Here is a 26170-nt window from a genome sequence, read left to right as displayed (position 1 = left end):
CCACCAATTCCTGGAATAGCAATCCTCCCTGGGAGGAAACTGCCATTTTTCACTTCACAGAAATCATAAATGGAGATAAATTCCAGGCAGGACCACTTTGAAGAAGGCCTCCCTTAATTTCAATTTTGGCTCTCGGATGTTAAATAGGATCATCATTAAAAGAAATTCTAAAATCTTAATTCTAGGGGGAAAAAAACCCCTCAGTAATTAGTGGACATCAGTACCCTTTCCCTGGTTATTTCTACTTCAAAGTGAAGAACAGACAAAGAATGGACAACCAGAGTCCCCTGCACTGAGGACCGGAAAGCCATTGCTTGGCGCACAGGTTTCTCTTCTACTCTTTTGGAAGAGAAAAGGTGCCATGTGGAACCATACTGCAGCCTGACGGGAAAGGAAAAATCAATACTAGCCTCTCGTTCCAGCTGTGGCCCCCAGCTGTCTACTTGGTGGGCCCCAGATAATAGGGAGCCGAGATAATCCATCTCTGCTGTGTCCTGTTGTAATACTTGACCTACATACTATGTGAGAGTAAAATAGTGATCGTTTTACGACACTAAATTTGGAGTGGTTTGTTAGAAGCAATAGGGGACCAGAGCATCTGCTCCCTGTGCACGCGGCCTTCCCATCGCTTACCTTCCTCTAGGAAACCTTCCTTTTTTCTCCCTCTCCAAGCCCTCTTCCTTGGCCCTAACAACTCTCAGGAAATAAAAGGTCATTTAACACTCACAGCCTCCCCTTAGCCATCTGGGCTGAAAAAACTAGGTATTTCAAATTCTATTTCCAATATGATGGCTGTCAGTATAAACTAGGATATACAAGATTCACTCGTCTCCATTCATTCATTCAACAGAAATCTAAGAGGCTACTTCTGGCAGTACTGTGTAGGCACCAGGAGTACAATGGTAGACGGAGATGATGAAGTCTCAGCTTTCACAGAGCTGACTTTCTTACAGAGCACAGACACTAGACAAGTAAACGAATGAACGAGGTAACTTCTGAAAGAGGTAAGTGCAGCGATGTGGCGCGTTGGAGACAGCCTGAGGGGGCAGTGAAAGGGAGGGGGGGCACTTTAGAGGGAGTGGTCAGACGCCTCTCTCTGAGGTGACGTCTGAGCTGAAGTTAGAGAAGTTGTCCATCAGTCCAAGGTCTGGGGAAGAGCCTTCCAGAAGCTCTGCTGGCCATGGCACGTGTGTAGAGTTTAGTGTAGGTGCGAGGGGAAGCTATTTTTGAAATGATCGTTCTGGCTGCAATGGGAGAGTGGATTACAGGAGGCCGGGATGGAAGCATAAGTTAGCAGACAGGATGGCGGCTTAGTCGTGGGTGATCACGGTGGAGACAGAAGGTGTAAGTAGGGACAGAGCCAGGAGGACTCGGTAAGGGTGGGACAGGGTGGGAGGCGAGAGAATGCAGATCATTTGGTACTAGTCCTGAACTTTTCACTTGAGCAGTTGGGCTGGTGGTGGCACCTTTTACTGAAAACAGGAGACAAGGTAGGATTTGGGAAGAAAATCAAGTATTCTGTTTTGGCTATAAATTTCAGGTGTCTAGGGAGATTTCGGGGGAGAGATCACTCCAGAGATGCAATCTGGTGGGTAAAGAGATGAGAAGTAGGCTGACTCAAGAGTCAGGTAGAGAAATAGGAGAAAGGAGCAAAGCAAGCATAACAAACAGGGCAGACCCAGCTCGAGGGAGGAAAACTGGAAGTCGTATCACAGAAGCCCAGAGAAGAAAGCCAGTTGCTTTGGGCCAATTGTGTCAAAAGCAGCTGAGAGATCAAGTAGGAAGAAAATGGAAAAATGAGTAGCTGGAGGGGAACCTGGGGTCTAGGAGGGGTATGCATTCTTAAAAATTTGGGGTGCATGTCTTTTAAATCTCTTTTAATCCATAGATTAACGTCCCCAAGGAGGGGCTCTTTTTTTTTTTCTTTCTAAGATGGGAGATACCGAACGTATTTGCGTGTCAGTGGAGAAGACCCTCTAGAGAGACAGAGCTCTGTTTATGAGAAGGCTTTGAGAACGTGCTTCAGAGAATAAGCAGAAGCGGAGCGGCTGGCCTGCAGCAGGAGCAGAGACACTCAGCTGAAACGGGAAAGAGGAAGAGGGCAGAGAACGTGGGTCATAGGCCAGGCAGGCTGGCAGATTCGGAGGTGGGGAGGTGGAGCTCTCAATGAAAAAGAGGTGAAGCCGTCACCTGGCTCCTATACCACTGAGCCCACTGCAAGGGAAAGAGTCACTTTGCCTCCTAAGCCTCTCCACCCCGTTTTCACTGGACTCTCCCTGAGAATCCCATTTTCCCTGTAGCCTTCTCGGGGGAACGATCAACTACCCCTCCCAGCGTGGGAGGTGGAGTGCATCCTTCCCCTCCTCCTTCTGAACTATCCCTCTCTCTTCTCAATACAAACATACAAGACACCCCAGTACTTGGCATAGTACTTGGCACACTGCAGGTGTTCAATCAGTATTTATTTTTTAAAAACAAACCAACTCTGCCCTTTTAAGGTTAGTCCATTCAGCTCTACCACCCACCCCTGGCTTCTCTACCATGACTGTTGCCATCACCCCGGGGGGACTTTACCTTGGTCTTGCAATTTGGTAATTTGGTGTCCCCCAACTCAGAGAAATTCCTCTGTGATCCTCTCTGTTCGGCATGCTGGACCACATCTAAGACCTGTCAGACCTTCCCTCCCCTGCCTTTGGAGGATTTTCAGTGGGAGCTGAACACGGTGTTCTCGCACTGAACTTCCACTCTGCCGATCGTGGGGAATAGCTCCCCCTAGTGGACAACCACACATATACACGCTCTATGTTCCCACTTACACCAAGACCCTTTTGAAGTCCCCGGTGAGAAAGAATAATTCATTCATTCAACAGACATTTCTTGAGCACCTGTTACGAGCCTGGCCTATTTGGAATTATCCTGAGGATCACAGTTTCACTGTTATCACAGGAGCAGACATCAAACCAAAAAGAGAGTGAGAAAGCTTCCTGCTTCTCTGCCTCTGCCAGGGTTCAGGGTGTATGTGCAGAACTCCCTCCCTCTCTCCCTCAACAAACACGCAACAAGGACCTACCCTATACCAGAGACTGCTCTGAAGCTATAAGGACAGAGGTGGTAAGAGGTGCACTGAAATTGGGGTGCCTGGGTCGCAGTCGGTTAAGCGTCTGACTTTTGGTTTCGGTTCAGGTTGTGATCGCAAGGTTGTGAGATCGAGTCCCCCCCCCCCCNGCACTCTCTCTTTCAAATCAGTAAATAAAATCTTAAAAAAGAAAAAAAAGAAGTCCTGGAAACCGTGCAATGCATTCTAGGGATGACTGCTCCAGGGCTGGGGGTACCGCAGGGGAGGAGGGTGCATGGTGGTACAAAGGAAGGAGGGCTGGCATCTGGGCAGGGCCGGAAGGCAGGGGAGGGAAGGCCTTGGAGAACAAAGGCATAAGCTAAGAAGTGATGGTGAGTAGGAGTGGTCCTGTGAGCCCATGGAGGTGGTGGCGGGGAGGGAGGTCCAGTGCCACTCAGTAATCTTCTCGGGGGGCTTCGTTGTATTTCCTAACATGAGTCCACTGCCAGGTCCGATGCAGTGACAGCTCTCTGCTGCTGGGTCTGACCTTTGCTCAGTTCCCTCCACTACCCAACCCCTCACTGGCAACTCCTCCCCAGCTAGGAGACTCTCCTCCAGGTGGGAATTGATTTTAACACAGCATTACTCCTCACCATACAAAGTCCATCTTCCCAAGCACACCTGCAGGGGTCAAACAAATAGAAAAATGGCAATGCTGCTGCAGGAAAAACGGACCGACATTCAATTTCAACACTGCCTCTGAAAACCAATCAATATTTGAAGTCACCCTCTGGACCTTTGCTGGTTTTCCCCAGGATCTCACATGCATACCTGAACCCTGGTACCTGGCTGCTCCTCCTACCCCTCCCAGACTTCCTGGATCTAGGGCTCCCCCTGCTTGCCATCTTGGACACAGGAGTCCTGATATTTACTGACATCCACACCTTTCCTGCTTAATGGACCTCTGTGTCCCGGCCCCCTCAGCCCTGCCCATTCCCCTGTCCATATGCCACGTGATTCTCCACACCCAGGCACTTCCCAGTCCTGTCCATTCCCTCTTCCCTGGGCCTCTATATTTGGCTAGATGGAGACATTCTTACTTTGTTATCTCAACAACCCAAAAGGCCTCCCAACTGGCCTCCAGCCTTGAGTCTCCCTGTGATTCTGACCTACTGTGGATACCACCATCCAGGTAATCTTCCCTCTGCCACTCGCTTGTTCATGGTGCTGCCTCCTGGACAGAGTGCCCACTATCCCATCTGGCATTCAAGGTGCTCCTCGGTCTGGTCCTAGCCTACCTTCCCACGTCTTCCTGGGCTGAGACATCTACCAAACTTCCACTAAATGATCTACCTGTCAATCTTCAGATACGTCTTGTACTTCCAAATGTCTGGGCCTTCATTTATACCATTCCCCTTTCCAGAATGCCCTCCTCTGCTCCTTTCCACTTTCCCAAATCCTTCCTGTTCTCCAAGGCTCAGCTCAAACACCACCTTCTCAGCAAACCCTTCTTTGCTCCCTCTTGTTGAAAACAGAATCTTCCTTCTCTGAAACATTATAGGAACAGGGAAGAAAACAACATCCTATAAACATCTGCCATGGGCTCGTGTTAAAAGCATAGGCTTTGGGGGAGGGGGGGGGCCTGGGTAGCGCAGTTGGTTCAGCATCTAGTTGGTTTTAGGTCAGATCCTGATCTCAGGGCCGTGATCTCAGGGTCATGAGATTGAGCCCCATGTTGGGCTCCATGCTCAGCGTTGTCCACTTTTCTCCTTCTCCCTCTGCCCCTCCCCCCCCCCGTGTGCATGCATGCACTTCCTCTCTCTCAAATGAATAAAAAAATCTTTTTTTTTTTAAAGGATCATTTTAAGGCAACCCTCTCAGGTCCCCTCCCACTTTGGGAGCTTTGTACTGTCCCTCAATAAACTTTGCTTCGCTGCCCACACACACACACACTAAAAAAAAATAATTAATTAAAATTAAAAAAGGATCACTCAAAAAAATAAAAGCACACGCTTTGGAGTCAGACCTGGTTTGAGTCTGGTTAGCTGCATAACCTTAGGAAGCATACTTCTGAGCTTTGATGCTTGAGCTTGAAAAACATAGAAATACTTACCTCCACTGTTCATTCACTTGAGCACTGGAATACCTGACACGCGCCAGGCTCTGTACTCTTGTGGTTCTTTTGAGAATGAAATGAAATGATGCCCGGAAAGTGCTGCTACACAGGACGACTGGATACACGCAAACTTATTAACGCTACCGCTGTCTGGGTTAGTTTCTTTTTTTTTTTGGAAGATTTTATTTATTTATTTGTCAGAGAGAGCGAGCACAAGCAGAGGGAATAGCAGAGGGAGAGGGAGAAGCAGGCTCCCCTGCTGAGCAAGGAGCCCAATGCGGGGCTCCATCCCCGGACCCTGGGATCACGGCCTGAGTCAAAGGCAGACGCTCAGGGGCGCCTGGGTGGCTCAGTCGTTGAGCATCTGCCTTCGGCTCAGGGTGTGATCATGGAGTTCTGGGATCGAGCCCCATGTCGGGCTCTTCCACTGGAGGCCTGCTTCTTCCTCTCTCATTCCCCCTGCTTGTGTTCCCTCTCTCACTGGCTGTCTCTCTCTCTCTCTGTCAAATGAATAAATAAAATCTTTAAAAAAAAAAAAAGGCAGACGCTCAATGCACTGAGCCACCCAGACGTCCCTCCAGCTTAGTTTCTTAGAAGGAGAGTCCTCTGAGTGATTTCTGGCTAGTGGGGAAGTACCACATAAGACTGGGAACCAGAGGGTGCCTGGCTCGCTCAGTCGGTTAAGCGTCTGCCTTTGGCTCAGGTCATATCCAGGAGTCCGGGGATGGAGCCCCGAGTCAGGCTCCCAGCTCTGAGGAGAATCTGCTTCTCCCTCTGCCCCTCTCCCCTGCTCGTGTGCGTGCTCTCTCTCCCTCAAAAATAAAAATAAATAAAATCTTAAAAAACAACCAGACCGGGAACCAGCCAGCTCTGGGCCCAGGCAGATCGTAGCCCATGGTGAAGTACCGTGTGCTGCTTCGAAGCCCAGAAAGTGACTGGCATTTTCTGAATAACTTGCCAATCAGACCGAACCAGCATCTACCATCTGCCAAGGCTCTCCAGGATACCCACCAGGGTCCTCTGTGACCAGGAGAAGACTGTTGAGAGCTAGCGGTCTTGTTCTCGCGGTCAGCTTCTGTAAAGCGTGAGCAGGAACAGCCCCGGCTGCCCCCCTACCTTCATACTGGACTTCCAGGTGCATGGTGCCAAGCACCTTCAGCACGCACTCCACAATGCTGGGGTGGGTGGTTCCAATGATTGCCTGACAGGACAGACAACAGGACGAGGGGGTTACTCTTAAGATCTAGTACCTGGAAGAAATGAGAAGCAGGCTTGCCAACAGCTAGGCAGCCTGGCCGAATGGGGGGAGGGAGGGTAGTGGGGAGTCACTGGACCTTGGCCGCTGCATGTGCAAGTACATTTCTTCCTCAGAGGAGGGCCAGAGATGGCAGCCAAGGACCCGACGGACAGTCTGCTGAGCTTGCCATGGACCCCTCTAGCTCAGGAGGCATTCGGTTGGGGTGAGCCGGCCACCAGCTAGAGGTGCGGGCACAAGCCGGCTAGCTTGCTGGGGGGAGGGTGGGCACCGACTGGGGAGACTTGAACCCATCCAGGATCCTAAATCTTCTCTCCCTCAGGGACCTCACCTGATGGGGAACCCGTCTTTTCTGCCTCTTCAGTCTTCACGCGTGCACCGGTTCCTGCCCTTCAGCGTGCAACGTCCTCAAGCCTGCCCACTTTGCTCACAACTGTCTTTCGCTGGATCTTCTCTTGCTATTGCTCTTTTTCTCCCTCTACACCTAGGCCTCCCAGGAGCCCAGGGGAAACCACTTCCACCTCCGTGCATTTTGCTGCTGCAATTTAACTTCTCCTGCCACGGGACCAACATTCACCCAAACTTTTCACGCGGGGCCCATCTTTCTGTTCCACCTACACTTAGCCTCTCTGTGGTATTTGACCCAGCTGGTCATGTTCTCCTTGTTGAAACTCTTTTCCCTACACTTTCACAGCCCTGTTTTTTTTTTTTTCTTTTTTTCTTTTTTCTCCTGTTTTGCTTCCATTGCTCTTTCTCAAAGAGGCAGAGTGGCATATGGAAAGACTAAGGACTTTGGGATTAGGGAGAGATTTAAATGCCTGCTTAATACATACCTCTTCCTTAGTGTGTGGCCTTGAGGAAGTCACTGAATACCCCTCAAGGCTCAGTTACCTCATCTTTAAAATGTCTGCCTCTACCCGCTATTGCGAAGACTAAAAGACATCATGGAAGTAAGCCCATGGCACAGTGCCTCGCAGGTAGGAGGCACTTAATAAATGGAAACTGGAAATAATAATGATAATCCAGCTGTTTGGTGGACCTTCTTGCTCAGCCCGTCTCTTAAATGCTGGCTATTCTCCTCTTACTTGGTTCATTTTGCCTGACTGACCTTACTCACTTCTGCTGTTTTCAGTGATCACTTCTCTGCTCAGGAAACCCAACTGCCATCCTCATCTCGGGTCTCTTTCCGAGGCTTCAGACTTTTATTTTCTACTGTGCGGTGGGCGTTTCTACTTGATATCCTCAACAGTAATTTCTCAACTGAGCTAGGAATCGGAATCACTAGGGGAGCTTAAAAAGAAAAAGCATTACCAAAGGCCACCTGAAAGCTCTCAGAATCTATGGAAGGGAGGCCCAGTATTTGTGGGTTTTTTGTTTTTGTTTTTTTGTTTTTTTAACACAAATGACCTATTTATACCTTCTGCAGCTGGCTGGGCCTGCTCCTTAGATGGCACTTGGGGACACACCAAGACTCATCGAGTCAAAACCTAACTCCTGCCAAATCCAGTCGGTTTTTTCCTGCTCTCTCCTGGTGGCACACGACTCAGCCTGCTGTTAAATCTAAAGCTGGCTGTCATTTTTGACTGCTTTTCCTTGACTGCCCATGTCCCATGCGCTCCGCCTCAGAAATGTCTGTCTGACCCAGTTGCCTCTGTTCCCATGGCCATGGGGCAGTCCTCACCATCCCTTTGACCTCCTGTCTCCCAGCCTCCGCCCAGCGTGGAGCTGTTTTGAGAGCTTTTGCTAATTTATCTGCAGACAACTCTTGGACCCTCTCTTCCCTCCTTACTAGCACGGTGTCTTCACGTGGATGCCATGTCCCAAATCGATTCCACTCACATTCCAGGGCACTGAGGGGAAGGCAGAAGCCAGGAAGAGAGAAGGAGCTTCCCCAAGCCCTCCTGTGCTGTCTACAAATGCACCGTAATTCCTTCCCTACCAAATTGACTCCTGTAAGCTTTTCTATAGTCCTTTCATCATCCTTGTTGCTTGTCTCAACCACTTTTAAGTCTGCCAACATCTTTCTGATCCTTAAATAAACAGGACAAATCACTCTGCAGGGAGACATGAACTCTTTGCCCCGCCTTGGCCTTCTGGAAGTAACGCTGATTGAATAGCTGACATGCGGTGGGCAGCTGAGCTCTGTTTCTCATGCCTGCATGAAGTGCAACCGTGGTAGGTAATTTGCAGGTTAGTGTGTTGAATCAGAACCACAGGAGCATGCAGCCCGGGCTCACCTGCGCGGTCCTGAGAGTCTGCAAGGACAGCTGCTGAGCTTTCGGGGACGCACAGGGCAGTAAAGCTATTAGACCTTTGTATACTTGATTCTGGTACTTGGGATTTCCGTGGAGCAGAGAATCCAACAGAACCTGCACTTCTTCCTGGGTCTCTTCGGATTTAGACTTTGCCAAAAATTCTGCTATGGATCGTACACCTGAGCAAAGAAGAAAAAAATGCTCAGTTAGAAGGGGATTATGAAAACAATCCTCACTCAAGATGACATAATACGGGTGGGGGACGACTGAGATGTGCACCAGGCCCGTTCAAGAGAAGCAGAATCCAGGCTCAGAACTCACGTTGCCTCACTGTCTTGTTTGCTTTATGGCTCTGTGGCCGGAGGATTTGGTTACAACACAGACACATCAGCTTGTCAGAATCTGTTCTAAAGTTTAAAATGACTCTGCAAAATGCACAATTAAACACGTGCTTGGGATTGCTATACGATCATTAACACGTGTGCAGCGTTCAGCAGTTTACTGAATGTTCTGACGAATCCTGCCTCATTTAATCCCAGAAACTATACTGAGAGGGGGGTGTTAGTCCCATTTTATGGATATATACACTGAGGCTCAGCGAGGCCACGGGGAGACATAGAGGAGAACCATGATGAAAAGTGCAGCGAGGGAAGTGCTTTGAAAAAGGGATGCGTGGGGGATGGTATCTTCCCCACCCACCTTGATCGGAGCAGTTGATGGAACATATGGAAATTACGGGGTTATTTACCCTTCTCACCACACTGTAAGCTCTTTGAGGACAAGGACTGTATTTTATTCATCTTTGTATCCCAGCCCTACACACACATATATATACACATATATATGTATGTATGTATATATACATATATATATATCTAGCATACATATTCAATGAATGACAATGATTTTATTTCCATTCTATTTCTAGAGTTACTCATAACTCAATTTCACAAAGGATTTTAGGCAATGGCTTAATAAATCTTTGTTGAATGGATGCATGAAAGAGGATATATTTAAAATGGAGAAGTATTTCCAAAACCACCATGGAAAGACTGGAGCAAGTGATGAATCAAGAAAATCATAAATCTGACTCTCGTGGTGGTGTTACGGACAGGAGCTAATTGACTCCACTGTACAAAGTGCGTCCGTGCAACATTTTCCTAGAGCGGTGCTGGGCGCCGCTACCATTTCACCCAGGCCCCTGGGGAGACATGGAATTGCCACTCCCGTCATAATACAGTACCCACCATAGCTTTCACAGATGAGCTCCTTGTACTTCCTGCCAGAGTTTGCAATAACCTGAAGTAGCCTGATGGATTCCTTCTTGTCCTCCTCCTTGATCTTCTCCAGCCCAAGTATTTCCAAGAGTGTTAGGACGCCTCCAACTTCAAGAAATTCTATAAGGTACCGGTTACTGTCCAGGAGAATACAAGCAAGAGTAGAAATAAGACACTTGTCATGTTCCTTGGCACTCACCTTTCTAAGGGACCTCAAGGTCCTTTCTTTACGTACTTTGCCCTCCTATCCAGGAAGTGTTCATCGGCACAATAATTTGGAAGTTCTTCCTTCTAGCAGCAAACGCAAAAGTTAAATACATTGGGCATTTCTTGTGTTTGGTTTTCCAGAATCTGTTCCTCTTCTTCTTGAAATAGCACCTCAACGATCCCTTGGGGAATCACCCCTCTGCCATTCACGGGCCATGTGGCTTGGGCAGGGTGAGCTGGTTACAGGGCATGCGTCATTCCAACTGCAGTAATTGGTTGGGACCAGTCATGTGACCTCAGTTGGTCCAATGAGGCTCAACCCCTGGGACTTTCTTGGGAACCCCTGGCAAAGATATGCTCTCTTTCGGGTGTGGCTGAACAAGCAGGTCGTATGTCTGGAGCCCCTGAGGGCCATAGCACATGGAGGCCTATGAATACAGAGGGGAACAGAGCTGAGAAATGGAGAAAAAGAAAGAGGGAGAGACCAAGTGCTGATGACATTTTTTGAGCCCCTGGATCTAGCCAGGTTTAAAATACGGATTTCTGCCCACGTGGTAGAATGTGGTGGTCTGATGTGGTGTGAATCCCAAGGACACCAGGAGCCCCATATGCAACTGAGACCCTAGAGTCTCTCTAGAAATAGAACTTACCTGCTCACAGCTGACAAGAAGATACCAATAGACTTCAGAAGCTTATCTAAACAGGAGCCAGTCATGTAGCTGTATGACAAGTTAAAGAGTGAATTTCGGGGTGGCTTTTCACACAGAAACCAGATCCTGTGTCGATTCCTGGTACCATCTATGGCCCAGGATGACCAACATTTGAATTGTGCCCTTTATCTGAGAGGGCCACTGGGTTGAAAGGGAAGAGGCGACAAACACGCAGTGCGGGGCGGGGCGGGGGGCTCAGGGTGGACAGTGCTAGCAGGCATGTTCCCAGTTCCCCAGGAAGCGTTTCTGCGGTCTGACCGGGCCCCCTAGAGAGCAAGGAGGCTCTGATGAATAAAAGGTGCATGGAGAAAGCATAGTCAATTTTCCAAGCCTCTCTGCGCCATGACCATTGCACCCTCGGGTCTCAGCACAGTTCATTACTTTATGCCTCATTTTTAGACTTCTCTAAAAATAATCGGCTTCATCATTAATTCTCAATTTTGTACTTGCTCAAAGCTTTACACTGGAGGTCACTATCTTTATGAAGAATTGCGTGCCTCCCTAATAAGAACAACGGGAGATGGTGGAAAAATTAAACTCTGATTTAAAACAACCTCAGTATTTAGTGTTATTTTTTAATGTGAGCCTTGCACAAAGCTTCATTGTAATAAAGCATCCAGAGCACGCATCAGCTCAGATACAAGGTATGAAATCAACCCACAACAGAAAAGGAACCAGTCAACAATTACTAGGCTCATAACACATCACAGGCTCTTAGAACACTTAAGAAATTAGCTAAAATTATTGCAGCTCATGGAGGATGACTGAGAGCTTCCAAGACTGATAAAGGCTAATGTAATGGGTTGGAGGTAATGGTGCTTTGTTGGGGGGGAGGGCGCGTGAGGCAAATTATCTCTGCTGTACCCTGGTTCCCAGGATGCCAATAGAAGTGGAGACAGATTGGCTCATTAGGAAAGGCTCTTTACTGCAAAAACAGTGTTTGCTCTGGAGCCAGGCTCCCCTGCCTGTTGCCGCTACAGCTGGAGGCCAGGTTATCCTCGGTATTTTACCTACGTTGTCCTCCACCCGGCTCCCTGCGAGCCCCAGTCCCCGTTCCCGCCTCCCTGCCTTCTCCCTCTTTTCCTCAGTTGCCAGCTGGGCTCACCAACTTTCATCACCTCTTCTTCCTGTCTCAGGCTAGTCTTGCTTTCACAGTCACTCATTACACATATTTCTGGTCCATTATTTCCGGCAACTAGTTCCAGAAGTTTGCCACAGTATCAGCAGGCGCTGCCTAGTACTAAGCATTTATCGTGTGCCAGGCACTGTGCTGCTCTGCTGGCCTTGTCTCATTTACTCCTCACTGCAGCCTGGGGTGGCTGCTAGTAAGATGTCCATTTACTTCCTGAGCACACAGTCTCAGACAGGTTAATGACCTGTCCAGGTCGCAAAGTTAACAGATGGAACCTAGCGGTCTAGCTCAGCGTCTGAGTTCTTCCTGTCAGGCTTTCCTGCCTGTGGACAGATGGAGGCTGTGGGGCTGTGTATGCAGATTATCTCCTGGGATGGTGTTGGAGGTGGAACTGTGGGTCTGTCCCATCCCTGGGGAGGGAGGCAGTGAAGAAGAATGGATGGCATATGGGCTTTGGGACAGACAAGACCGATTTGAAGCCTTATCTCTGCCAGTCACTAGTAAATTACTCAACCTTTTGAAAGCCCATCTCTCTTATCTATAAAATGGGATAATGCCAATCACCTATTAGGCTTGGCTTTAGGATCAAATGAGATAATATTTGTACATCACATAGCTCAGTGCCTAGAGCATAAAAAGACTCAATAAATGGTAATAATACTTTTGTCATTATAATATACAAATCCTTAGTTTTTTCTGGAAGTTCAAGGTTAAAAAAGGGGTTTGAGGCTAATGAGAGATTAGGTGGTAGTTGTTTTCCTTCCAAATCCACCATAGCTAGAGGGCTTCGGAGGAGGTGTGGGGTCACTGAGTTAACACACTACCTCACTTCGGCTGGTCTCTTTGCTCTGTTGTATGACAAGGTCACAAAACGTTAGGAAACTATGCATAATGTCAGGTGTAGGCACTGAACGTACAACTGTGTGTTGAAAGCCTGGTTCTGTCAGTCATTTAGGAAGCGCGCCGCGTCTCGTAAACACTGGGCATTCTGACTGGCACTTGGGAGATGGGGAAGAATGATACAATGCCGAGGGTAGTAGGTGCAATGACTAAGAAGAGAATACTACCACTTAAGGGGTAGGGAGGAAAGATCCTGCAACAGAGACTGAGAACTGGCCACGGGAGAAGGTGGGGAACAGGACAGAATAGGAAGGGGCAGGGGTCAAGCAGGACTGGGGCTAGGGGGAGGTGAGTGAGGCATGGGCTTCAGTTGTGAAATTTCAGGGGGCATCAAACAACTCGGTGATCAGATAATGTTCCATAGCACGATTTTTTTAAAAAATCAAAATTAATACCAAAAAAATCCATGATGAATAAGATATTAAAGTTTTCAATGACAATGGGATGTGAGCCTGCGCTTGCACGACCCTGACTCACTCACCTCCTCCCGAGGTCACATGGAAAATGCTGCCAAGGAAGGTGAGGAGGGAAAAAGGTGGTCTACATTTGGTGACCAAGAGGTTGCTGATAACCGTGGTGAGGTTAGTGTCATAGGTTGTGAGGTGGAGGCCAAATTATAGGTGCTGATGTTTCTAAAAGTACCATCTTTGGACCACAGGCATCAGAGTCCCCCAGCAGGGTGCTTATTAGAAACAAAGAGGCCAGGGAGCCTCCCTCAATCTACTAAATCAGAACAGCTGGGTGGGGGGGGAGCAGACTGGTAATCTGCAATTTAAACCTCTTTTATGCACACTAATGTCTGAGGACAGTGGGGTCAGCCTAGAGACATAATCAGTGGTATTCCCCTTGGCCTATTCTAGGCCTGAGTCTGATTAGGAACTTTATCAAGGACTCAACTGTAAGAAAAAGAGAGCTGTGGTTACCTAAGCCTTTACTTCTGCCCAGCCACAGACTCTGGTTCATTCATTCCTTCACTGAGCAAACATGCAGTACATACCCCTTATGTGAACAGGCATGGTCCTGGGCATTTGGAATGCAGAGATGAGGAGAATAGATGTGATTCCCGCCCTCACAGATCCTATAATCCAGTGGGAAGAGAGATCTATTTTTTTTAAGTTTTTTTTTTTTAAGATCTTATTTATTTGACAGAGAGAGAGCTCAAGCAGGGGGAGCGGCAGATAGAGGGAGAGGGAGAAGAAGACTCCCTGCTGAGCAAAGAGCCCGATGTGGGGCTTGATGCCAGCACCCTGAGATCATGACCTGAGTCAAAAGCAGACATGGTTGACTGAGACACCCAGGCGCCCCTAAAGATTTATTTATTTATTTGACAGAGAGAGAAAGAGAGAGAGGTGGGGGGAGGGGGAGAGAGAGAGGGAGAGAAAAACTTTAAGCAGATCGTGCTGAGCGTGGAGCCGGATGTGGGACTCCATCTCATGACCCTGAGATCACAACCTGAGCCTAAACCAAGAGTCAGACGATTAACCAACTGCACCATCCAGGTGCCCGAGATATTTTTTAAAAAGATTTATTTATTTATTTGAGAGAGAGAGTGTGCATGCGTGCCCAAGAGCATGTGGGGAGTGGGGGGAGGGGCAGGGGGAGAGGGAGAGAAAACCACAAGCAGACTCCTGCTGAGTGTATGGAACCTGACACGGGGCTCAATCTCAGAACCCTGAGATCATGACCTGAGCTGACATTAAGTCGAACACTTAATCGACTGAGCCACCCATGTGTCCCAATATTAAGCAGGTACAAACAATACAAGGTTATAGTGATTAAGACAGAGGAGCTGCCATGAGCAACTGTAACAGGGGAACCTAGGCTAGTCTAGGGCTCAGAAAAGGGTTTCCTGAGAAAGGGATGTTTAGACTGAGATCTGAATGATGGAGTAAGAATTAGTCAAATAAGGAATAGGTTTAGAGGAGAGGAGAGGGTTCAGGCAAGGAGAAAAATGTATAATAAAAGGATCTGAGGGGCGCCTGGCTGTCTTAGTCAGTGGAGCACGTGACTCTTGATCTCAGGGTTGTGAGTTAGAGCCCCACATTGGGTACAGATATTAATAAAAAATAAAATCTTAAAAAAAAAAAGAAAGGATCTGAGATGATCCACGGAGCGCTGTGGGCACACAGAGCAGGAGCAAACTATCAAATCCGTCTTCAACCCCAATCTGTCTCTAGGACTCCTGAGCACGGGCACCTCAAACACAACATGTCCCAAACCAGACTTATCTACCCCAACTGCTTTTCTTGTATTCTCTTCCCACATAATGGCACCCCATTCGCCCAGTTTCCCAAGCCAGAAATGTGAGAGTCATTCTGTGGCGTGCAAGTGGAGATGGTAGTTGGATTAACAGATATAGAACTCAGATTCCAGAGAGAAATGTGAGAGCCCTTAACCTTGGAGTTGTGTGGACACCATGATGATGGATTAGGTCACTGGCGGAGAGGGATGAGGATGGAGTCCCAAGAAATATCCACATTTCAGGGATAGCTGAAGAAAATGAGGAACAGACAGAAAGAAAGGAGAAAACCAAGAGAATTGGTATCACAAAAACCAAGGGAAGAGCGGGTGGTTTTTTATTTTTGTGATGATCTATATGTGCTTTTATTTCTTTCTTCCTTCCTTCCTTCCTTCCTTCCTTCCTTCCTTCCTTCCTTCCTTCCCTCCCTCCCTCCCTCCCTCTTACTGAAGTTTAATTGACATATAACATTATGTTAGTTTCAGGGAGGAGTTTTTTGAGAAGTGGTAATGGTTGACAAATGCCGTTGAGAGGTCATGTGTAATGACCAAGGATGTAGTCACTGGGTTTTGCAATTAGAACAACAGCAGTAACCTTGGCAAGACCTGCGTCAGTGAAGGGGACAGAAGTCAGACTGCAGTGGGCAGAGGAGAAAAGGGAGGTGAAGAAGTGTAGACAGGGAAAGTCAATAACCTGTTCGAAAAGCTTCACCATAAAGGGCAGGAACTAGGTGGAATACTGCTCTGAGACAGGGATTTAATTTAATTTTTAAGGTAGAAGAGATTTGAGCATATGTAAATACCGATGAAAAAGCTGGTAAGGAGGCAAAAGGGAAGGCCATCAGAGAGAAAGAATAAAGTCCCCGAGGGCAGAGAAAGGATTAACCCCAGACAGAAGGAAGACCCACATCAAATCTGATGGGAGCGGAAGAGGTTAGGGGTGAGAATGAGGATACATGTATAGGTTGGGAAGACAGGAAGGGAGGGAGTTCTTGACTTTGCGGACACTACTTGGATCAGCAGATGTCCTGATCTACGATTTTAGGGAGAATCAAGAGAAGTGCCCTCCTAGTAATCTTCGTTCCTTTTCTGCTTTGAAGATTGCCCAATTTATTTCTGTTCAGCAAAGGATACGTGAGTCTAAGCCAGGTGGTCAGGCGTGCCAGGAACAAGCTGGCCCCTTGGGAAAACTCCTGCTCCAGTTCAGGGGAGGTCTTGCCTTGGTTGGTCTTGATGAAATTGTCGAGGATGTGACTCCTTGCAACTTTGCCAGCATTGTCCCAATCCTGTAAAAAACTCAAGAGCCGGCTAATTGCTGCTTGCTCCTTTATGGAAGTCATGGTCAGTCAGTCCTGAAGTCGGCTACAGAGGGAGGGAACACAGACAGGTTACCAAAATATTCAGAACCATGCCAGTCCTACGGGTTACTCTAGGGGTTTTGCTTTTCCAGCAATCGGCTGGAGGCAGGGGGAGCCTCTGTCACCCATGTAGATGTTGTGACATCCAAAATACACCTCTAGAACAGATCATCCCCTACTCGAACGGGGAGGGTTTGGCTGTGCTGTAATGGCGTTGAGAATATCAAGGCGGCAGATGTCGACTTCACGTTTAGGAGCTAACATTTTAGCTCCTTGGATCCCTGCTGATGCCAACTAAAGGACCAGCTGAGATGAAGGTGCTCGCTAAAAACCTGGGTCCCTTTTGCCCCTCACTTCACACAGGGCCAGAGATTTGGGGGTCTTGAGAGACCTGGCCCTTCTCATACCAATCAGCTAAGGAAAAATGCTCCCTAACCTTGTAGCTTGGGCTTTTATACTCACTCTCTTAAAAACAACTGAAAAAAAAAGTTAGTAAGAAGAAAAAGTTTCCATTCCATAGTTGGATTAATGGGCTGTGGTTTGTAGGAGTCTGTGTCCTTGGGAGAGTGTTTTCAGTGGGGGAGGGAAGGTTTAAAATAAACCCGTTTTCCAAAAATAGTTGTGATTGAAAGTGTTATTATCCATAACAAATGTTAGTGCTGATGGGAGAGAGGCATGTGTGATTCTTTTGTCTAACAGACAAGTGAAAGTCATATTTCACATTATCATGGGGTTTTCTGTGATTTACAGAATATTTGTGAAGCATTACTTGCAGGGGCCATGACTGATATGGAGGGAACAGCTTGTGTGTAGGGAGATGTGTATTTCACGAAGACTGTTCAACATGAGATTTACAGTCCCGTAAAGGGCTTCTCCATCTGCGCCAGAGATCTAGTTAAAAGGACTTTACAGTCTGAAACATCCTAAAATTGATTCTAAATTAACGTTTCCTCACATGTATTTGAGATATTGATGGGGCCCAGCTATCAGAGTTTTATTAGGAAGCAATCATCTGAGGCACATGGAGACAGACAGACACACACACCAACCTCCACTACTCCCCAGAGGACACTGGGTATGCGCTCCCGGAGAGGGCATCCACGTAGCCCCTGGGATGGAGACAGCCACGAAATCCTGTCAGCCTTAACAGCCAGGTGAATGACTGTGGATCAAACTAGAGACAAAAATGACCAAAATCCCTCATAGGATCAGGCATCAATCACTGTGAATGACATTATAGCCCTAAGTCTGAGAATAAGTTTCAGAGGCCGAGGCCACCTTCCACAGTCAAACTGGCCTCAAGAAAATGGGGATGAGTGGCTGTTCTGGACCCAAGGGAAGAGGAGTTGAAATACCACTGTGTGCTTTATAAGGAAGGAAAGCACCCCGTGCCCACCCAGCTGTCCCCCAATTCTCCACCCCCCCCACCCTGTCGTGGGTGGACCCTTTCTAGGATCAGAATTGAAAGTGCCATCAGAGATGCACCCAGCAATTCTAGGACATGGAGGGTGGGAAACTTGCAGCTGGGCACGTCCCGTTAGGGCCTCTGACTTTTCCTTGGATCTTCCCTATCTTACTCTTTCCTTAACAGGAAAAGGAAACCGCAGATGGCAGCTTTCCAAGTCACAGTGATGCAGCTGTGAACCAGCAACACGCAGGGCAGGCCCGTCACGTGGCACCGTGGGGGGTGCCGTGGGAGACGGGGAGATGAGGCGCTGCCCGGGCCTGGAGGAGCCTGGATCTTGTGGTACAGGGGAAGAGCGTGAGATGTGGAGTCAGACTGGGAGCCCAGGAGAGAGGCCTCAGAAGAAACCAATCCTGCCAGCCCTTGATCTCAGACACCTTGATCAGAACCTCCAGACCTGAGACAACCAGTTTCTGTTGGTTAAGCGCCCCCAGCCTACCGCGCTTTGTAATGGCAGCCCCTGCAAACTCAGACATTACCCTTACTTGACTAAACCTGTTTTAGGCAGTATTTCTTACTCTGGCTCTTGAGGAATTAGCTTCTCAAACCAGGATAACTTCCATTTTTTCTCCCCTTATCCTCACAATATAGTTTTCCACAATTTATAGTTAAATTGATAGACAATGTTTACATTATTGACCAGGTAGGCGAACACTGTTCACTCACGCTGTAAACTACTATCACATTTTCTTTCCCTCACAGGTTGGGTTTTACATGGATTAATCATTGTTTCTTTTTTCAATTGTTTAGATTTCTGAGTACCTGGAGCTATTTTCTTCCACATGTTCCAAACACATAGCAATTTTTCCAAATGTTCAACCCCTAACTGATCAGTTCCATCTTTTCTCTGGCAACTTCTTTCCCACAGACCTCCGTCTTTCTGCTCCAGTTTGGACTGGTTGCTTGCTAAGCCTGGCACACAAATGTTGTCCTGGGATTTCCTTTTGCCAGTTCTCTCTGCTGGCTGTCCCATTTCCTGGACCTAGCTTTTCCTCCTTTTTGGTTTGCTCTCTTGTTTTGTTGAAGCACATTCCTCAGTAGTTTCCTACGAAATGAAACTTACTTTTTGTATGTATCCTTGAAAGTCTGAAAGTATATTGACCTTGTGTTATATTGGTTGGGTATATAATTCCCTGTTAGAAATAAACTTTCCTCGGATTGAGCCTCCCCAGTGTTGCTGGTTGAGAAGTCTGACATCATTCTGATTTATGCGCCATGGACTGTGGCTTGTTTTTTCATTCTCGATGCTTTTAAACACTTTTCTGAAATTATAGGATGGTGTGTCTTGTTCCAGGTCTTTTTTACTCAGTATTCTAGGTCCTTGGTGGGTTCTTTTGATCAGGTGCTGTGTCCTTTGGGTTTTGGAAATTTCTTTATCAGGCAATAACTAGTCTTTTCATTGAAGGACACAGAAATGTCAGTTAGTGAAGGACTTTTTCTTCCTCCTGGGGGTCTTCAGGACTTCTCTACCTCCTGGGGATGGGGTGTAGTGAGAAGGTGGGGGTGCTAGGTGCCTGGCATCTGGCATCCTGGGAATGGGGCTGAGGGAGGGGCTGGGGCTCCACAAAGCAGTGTGTAGGCCTTCCCGCCATTACTCAGTTTTCCACCCTATTTCTCATCCCTGCCCTTCAAACTATGCCTGAGGTCTCTGAGTATGAAGGCCTCCGGAATTCAATTTCCTTCCTCCCTACGCAGCATGAGAGTTTAGAGTGGGCACGTAGCTTTTGAGAAAGGAGCTCTGGGGCGGGGGCAAAGTGCCCTGCATACAGATTCAGCCAGTCCCCCTGTGTTTAACCCCATACCTCATGTCTAACCTGTGCTAACTCGGGCTTCCAAGGCACTAAGCTTTTTAGAGGTTAAACTGGGTGAACTGACTTGCTTCTTGTTGGTAATCTCCCCTTGTTGGCACTTAGTTTGTAATTTCTTAGGATGTTTCAAGCCAGGTAACATTCCCCCACCTGCCTTCTACCTTCCAAATATTTGTCCAGCTTTCATCTGCTGTTGCTTCCTTCTCTGAACTTTTGTGACTGAATACCTTTCTGTATTTCTTTTTTTAAAAGATTTATTTATTTATTTTAGGGAGAGAGAGAGAGATCGTGAGAGAGAGCATGAGTGGGGAGAGGGAGAAGCAGGCTCCCTGCAGCAGGGAGCCTGGCACACCCCTGAGGGGGTTGATCCCAGGATCCTGGGATCATGACCTGAGCCAAAGGCAGATGCTTAACCCACTGAGCCACCCAGATGCCCCTATATTTCTTTATTTTTTAAAGGTTTTATTTACTTTTTTAGAGGGGGGAGGGGCAGAGAGGGAGAGACAAACTTAAGCCCGACATGGGGATCCATGTCATGACCCTGAGATCACGACTTGAGCAGAAACCAAGAGTCAGAGGCTTAACTAACGGAGCTACCCAGGCGCCCTGGCTTTCCATATTTCTTCAGTGTTACGTCAGGAAGGTTTGGAGAGGTAGGGGAGATAAGCACTAGAGTTATGTTTAATCAAGAGTCTCCAGCCTCTTATTTACTTTTATCTCAACTTTTCTTCAAAATAAGACTTTAAAAATTTTTTTATTTAAATTCAATTAATTAACATATATTGTATTATTAGTTTCAGAGGTAGAGTTCAGTGATTCATCAGTTGTATATAAAACCCCGTGCTCATTACATCACGTGCCCCCCTTAATGCCCATCACCCAGTTACCCCATCTCCCCCTCCCCTCCAGCAACCCTCAGTTTGTTTCCTATGGTTAAAAGTCTCTTATGGTTTGTCTCCCTCTCCGATTTTATCTTGTTTTATTTTTCCTTCCCTTCCCCTATGCTCCTCTGTTTTGTTTTTTAAATTCTACACATGAGTGAAATCATATAATTGTCTTTCTCTGATTGACTTATTTCACTTAGCATAATACCCTCTAGTTCCATCCATGTCATCGCAAATGGCAAGATTTCATTTTTTTGATGGCTGAGTAATATTCCATTGTATATATCTACCCCATCTTCTTTATCCATTCATCTGTCAATGGACATCTGGGCTCTTTCCATAGTGTGGCCATTGTGGACATTGCTCCTATAAGCATTGGGGGTGCAGGTGCCCCTTTGGATCACTACATTTATATCTTTGGGGTGAATGCTTAGTAGTGCAATTGCTGGGTCATAAGGTAGCTCTATTTTTAACTTCTTGAGGAACCTCCACACTGTTTTACAGAGGGGCTGTACCACCTTGCATTCCCACCAACAGTGTAAGAGGGTTCCCCTTTCTCCACATCCTTATCAACATCTGTTGTTTCCTGACTTGTTAATTTTAGCCATTCTGACCGACTGGTGCGAGGTGGTATCTCACTGTGGTTTTGATTTGTATTTCCCTGATGATAAGTGACGTTGAACATTTTTTCATGTGTCTGTTGGCCATTTGTATGTCTTCCTTAGAGAAATGTCTGTTTATGTCTTCTGCCCATTTCTTGACTGGATTATTTGTTCATTGGGTGTTGAGTTTGATAAGTTCTTTATAGATTTTGGATACTAACCCTTTATCTGATAAGACATTTGTAAGTATCTTCCCCCATTCCTTCGGTTGTGTTTTGGTTTTGTCGACTGTTTCCTTTGCTATGCAAAAGCTTTTTGTCTTGATGAAGTCCCAATAGTTCATTTTTGCCTTTGTTTCCCTTGCTTGTGGAGATGTGTCTGGCAGGAAGTTGCTATCGCCGAGGTCAAAGAGGTTGCTGCCTGTGTTCCCCTCTAGGATTTTGATGGATTCCTGTCTCACATTTAGGTCTTTCATCCACAAAATAAGACTTGATGAGGATTACAAACAAACCCCCTCCCCCCAAAAAAACCCCAAACCAAACAACCAGTAAATACAATTTTAAAAAGGATTAAAAAGAAGAAAACAGTGGGAAAAGGAGAGAAATATGTCAATTTCAGGAGCGAGTTGCTGGGATAAGTTCTGTATCTGAGCTTCTTCTTGACTACCAAATATAAGGGGATACATTATGTGTCTTTCATGATGCAGGGAGGAGAGATGGAATGATGGCAGGGAGAAGAAACTAACATTTTGTAGTGTTTATAAGAGCTAGTCACATAGAATATATTTTATGGACATTATTTATTTTAATCTTCTTAAGTTCCTGAGGAGGTCGGTATTATTATCCCCAGTTTTCAGCTGTAAAATCTAAGGTTTAGAGAGGTTTGCTCATTTATTGAAGGTCTCACAGCTAAACAAGGGTGGAAAGAGAAACCGCCCTCAGACTGTGTACAACTCCAGAGCCCAGGTTCTCCCCATTAAATGGGAAGCACGGATTCTGCCCCCCCCCCCCGTGTTCCAAAATGTCACCAATAACCTCTTGTTGTCAAATTCTGTGGCTAACGTGCTTGGGCTCTGATGGATTGTGGATGACTCTCTGAACATTTCCTTCCTGACCTCACTCTCCCCTGCTTCTGCCCCTCGCTGGACCCTCCTCAGGTTCCTTTGTAGCTCCGTTCTGTCCTCAGTTGTCTTCTCGCACTTTGTTATCTCCTTTATTCCCGGCACTTTGTTTTACAGTGTAGGCTTCGTGACCCCCAACCCATGTTGTCAGCCTGGGCCTGTCTCCTGAGGTCCAGATGCCTGTACCTAAAGGACTAGCGGAAGTCTCCATTCTTGTATTTCACACACTCTTCAAGTCCTAAGTCCCCAGGGCATTAAACGTCCGACTCTTGATTTTGGCTCAGGTCATGATCTCAGGGTCCTGGGACTGAGCCCCACATCGTACTCTGTGCTCAGCAGGGAGTCTGCTTGAGATTCTCTCCCTCCCCCTGCCCCCCCATGTTTGAGCACACACGTGTGTGTTCTCAAATAATCCTTAAAAAATGCAAATTTGACAGATTGCCATGCTTCAAAGCCTTCAGCTGTTCCTCATTACCCTCAAGATAGAGTTTCAAACATCTCAGCCCGAAGAACTTCTGTCTAAATTCTGCCACAACCAAACTCTGACCTCCCTTCGCCCCCGCTCCTTGTTCCTGCTTCCAGCGGGAATTTAGATGGGGCAGCCGGCTTTCCCAGGCTTCACAAACCAGTTTCTAACTTCCCCATACCAAATGGTTTCTTTTTTGCCAGCTCAAGCCTCCTGTCCTTCCCCCTCTGCCGCCTGGGTGCTCAGTTGTGGGTCCTCCCTCACGCTCACGATGGCTTGGCCAGCTGTCTTCCTGTTCACCCAAGTGCGCCTGGGCGGGTTCAACACCAGCATGTCCCATCTTCGCAAGCTGGGTGGCTGGCAGCATCCCTGGCACATGACAGGTGCTCAACAAATGTTATTTACACTCACATCCGACACAGTGCGCTCATCATGAGCACTTTAATTTCTTTAACTCCACTCAGTAATTAATTAAACAGATGTCCTGGGTGCCGAGCACCGTGAGTGGGACTGGTTAACATGACAAATACAGTCCTTGCCCTCAAGGTGCTTAGAGAGTGGTGGGTGGAGAGAAAGGCAACCTGGTGATTTTAACGGAAAGAGAAAAGTGCTGCGGTGGGGTAAATCCCAGGATGTGTTGGAACAGGTAGGAGAGGCATAAAACCTAGACTCCAATGACCTTGAACCTGCACTTCCAACCAACCCAGCAACCACACCCACGAGCCACAGGCTAAATGCTGTGACTCTCCTGTGATGGCTGCAATATCCAGCTCCTTACCCTTCCGTCGACTCTTGGGTTTAACAAAAAGCCACGAGGCAAGAATGTCCCCACAGTCCTCTTCATTCTTCCCATGCGATCTGTACCCACACCTGTCTTCCCATCTTCCTTCCCTCCTCCCAGAGCTCCCCACCCGTCCATCCTGCCTCCTTAGGGCCCTCACTCCCTCCACTGCTCCCTCCTCTTCTGTATCCTCCACTGCTCTCTTTATTTAGGCATTTTTCTTGTTAATGTACTTAATTCTTGCCTAGCCTAAAACAAAAACAAGCAAAAAATGAAAACAAATCCCACTTACCTCAACCCCACATCTCCCTCCAGTCACCTCTCTGGTTTTCTCACTTCACAGCAAACCTTCTTAAAAACCTTCTACACACTCTTTCCTGTTCTCCCGCTGACCATTCTCTCCTCAACCCACTGCGATTTTGCTTTTCCCTCCCCCGCCACCCATCCCCCACACTCCACTGCCATCACTTTACCCAGTGTCTTTAACCTCCTAATTGCTCAGTTCAGTGAGGACAGTTCAGTCTTTCGCTCTCTTGTCCTGCTGCTGCCACAACTAACACCCGTGACCCTTCCTCCTGCTCTGAATGCCTGCTTCCCCGATGCCTCTGCACCATGACCTCTTCTCTTGGCCGGCCTGCATCTCCGGCAGCTGCCTCCCTCTGCCCCAGCTTGGGCCTCCAGTGCCCGTCACATTGCATGAAGGCCTCAGTAAGTTGCCTCAAACACGATTAGGAGTCTCTCTGCCTGACCTCCAATCTCACTGTCAGCAATTCCATTAGACATGAAATGCAACAAATAATGGCAGACAAGTGTGTCCCATCCTTATACTCGGCCTCTAGGGATACGTGTGGAAAAGACACAGTTTGGGGGTGGCATAGAGTCCTCTAGATAAGCAACTTCAGTTTCAATAGTGTGTTATGTGCTATGATGGGGGTAAGTACAGGACACTTTGGGAATGTGAGCAAGGGACATCTAACCCAGCCATGGCCGGGGTAGTGGCTGTTCTGGAAGGCATTCCAGAAGAGATGCCATCCAGGCTAAAAGGTGATTGATAGCCAGCCAGGTGAAGAGGTGATGAAACTGTCTTTCAGGTAGAGGAAATAAAATATGTGAAGGCTTAGAGATGAGAGACTGTAAGGCATATTTAAAGAATTGCAAGTGGGAGGTGGTATTGGGCTGTGGTTAGGAACACACACACCAGAGCTCCATGATCTCCCACCTTGCGGCTGTGTGACCTTACACAAAGTACTTAACCTCTCTAGGCTTCAGCTCTCTTACCTGAGAAGAGGCGATGATGCCTCACAGGGCCAATAGACCACCTCACATAAAGCTTAGCTCCTATTTTCATGGCTGAGATTGTTCAGAACGGCAGGAGCGCAGTCTGAGGGTGGAAATGGCAAGGGATAAACTGTGCCAATAGGCAGAGGCTGGAGACTGTGCGTGCTGGGCTGCACAGTCTGCACTCAGTCCCCAGGGCCACGTGGAAGTACTGAAGGGTTCTATGTCAACGGTGACAAGGGAGTTTGTTCTAGAAATATCCTCTTGACTGCAGTGTAGAAAGATGATTGTAAGGGGGCAAGGCTGGAAGTGGGGCACCAGTTAGGAGGCTGTTCACCTAATCTTGGCAAAAGATGGTGGTGGCAGTAGGGCTGGAGAGAAGCAGAAATGCTACACATTTCTGGAGGAGGGAGAAGCAGCAGGACCTGGTGAATGGCAGTGGAGGATGAAAGTGGGGGAGGAATCAAGGATGCCCAGCTGACCTTGCTTCCTACTTCACAGAGGAAATAGGGCCCATCAGGTATACCTCCCTTCTCTACCCTACCAGGTCAGCACCCAGCCCTTCCATGTGCGCGAGTTTGCCCCTCCATCTTCAATCTTTCCATCTTTCTGACTCCCCTTAAACACCTGCTCAGTCTTCACCAACTAAAATCAATACATAAATAACACCTTCCTTGATTGCCTTTCCCTCAAGCTTCTACCCCTCCTCCCTTCTTCACCACCAAATTTCTCCCGCTGGCCTACAGGATAAAGTCTAAACACCGGGTGGCATACAAGGCCCTTCAAACTTGGCCCGAGGCTAACCTCATCTCTTCTCAACTTCCCAGGACCCTTCCAGGGCCCTCTGCATCTCAGTGCTGCTCTGCCATCAAGAATGGCCAGCTTCCTCTTTGTCCTTTGGCTAATTCCCCAAGACAACTAGGGGCTGTTGGTTCTGTGGTCCCACATATGCCACCTCTTCCCATACTCTGCTGTAAAACTTACCCCTCCATCCCACTGGAATACGAATTTTTCAAGGGCAGGGGTTGGTCTTCCCTATCTTTGTGTCCCCAGGGTCTGGCATAATGCCTGGTACAAAATAGATGTTTAATAAATGCTTACTGGGTGAATGGATGAAGAAATCAGCCAGCTCTTGTGTGGATGGTTATATCTGAATGTCCATGAAATGTAGGTCCATAAAACTACCAACTTCCCAAAGCCTCCATGTTCAGAGTGGCAGAATCTCCATCCAAGAAGGCCAGTGCAAAGTCTATGAGGCATTTT

At 47.5% G+C, this 26170-nt stretch overlaps 1 protein-coding gene across 9 annotated transcripts in view; it reads right to left on the bottom strand.

The window, feature by feature from the left end:
- Positions 1 to 26170, bottom strand: part of ARMH1 (armadillo like helical domain containing 1) — a 49113-nt gene that overhangs the window by 17525 nt on the left and 5418 nt on the right. For 6 of the 9 annotated variants that reach the window (XR_004622894.1, XR_004622893.1, XR_004622895.1 and 3 more), the window contains exons 2-7: positions 17553 to 17677; positions 16280 to 16507; positions 10816 to 10884; positions 9929 to 10095; positions 8664 to 8860; positions 6183 to 6372 (exon numbers count right to left, since the gene is read on the bottom strand). Coding sequence is in view for 5 of the 9 variants with exons in the window: in XM_034651182.1 (XP_034507073.1) it covers positions 6183 to 6372; positions 8664 to 8860; positions 9929 to 10095; positions 10816 to 10884; positions 16280 to 16485 (829 nt within the window). In the remaining 4 variants the exon portion in view is untranslated. The remainder of the gene's footprint in view (positions 1 to 6182; positions 6373 to 8663; positions 8861 to 9928; positions 10096 to 10815; positions 10885 to 16279; positions 16508 to 17552; positions 17678 to 26170) is intronic. The other 3 variants (XR_004622897.1, XM_034651199.1, XM_034651205.1) reach the window with 1 other exon arrangement.

The sequence above is a fragment of the Ailuropoda melanoleuca genome, chromosome 2 (assembly GCF_002007445.2).
Source record: "Ailuropoda melanoleuca isolate Jingjing chromosome 2, ASM200744v2, whole genome shotgun sequence".
Lineage (NCBI taxonomy): Eukaryota > Metazoa > Chordata > Mammalia > Carnivora > Ursidae > Ailuropoda > Ailuropoda melanoleuca.
The sequence above is the reverse complement of the archived record's forward strand: the minus strand, read 5'-3'. Positions and strand labels throughout refer to the sequence as shown.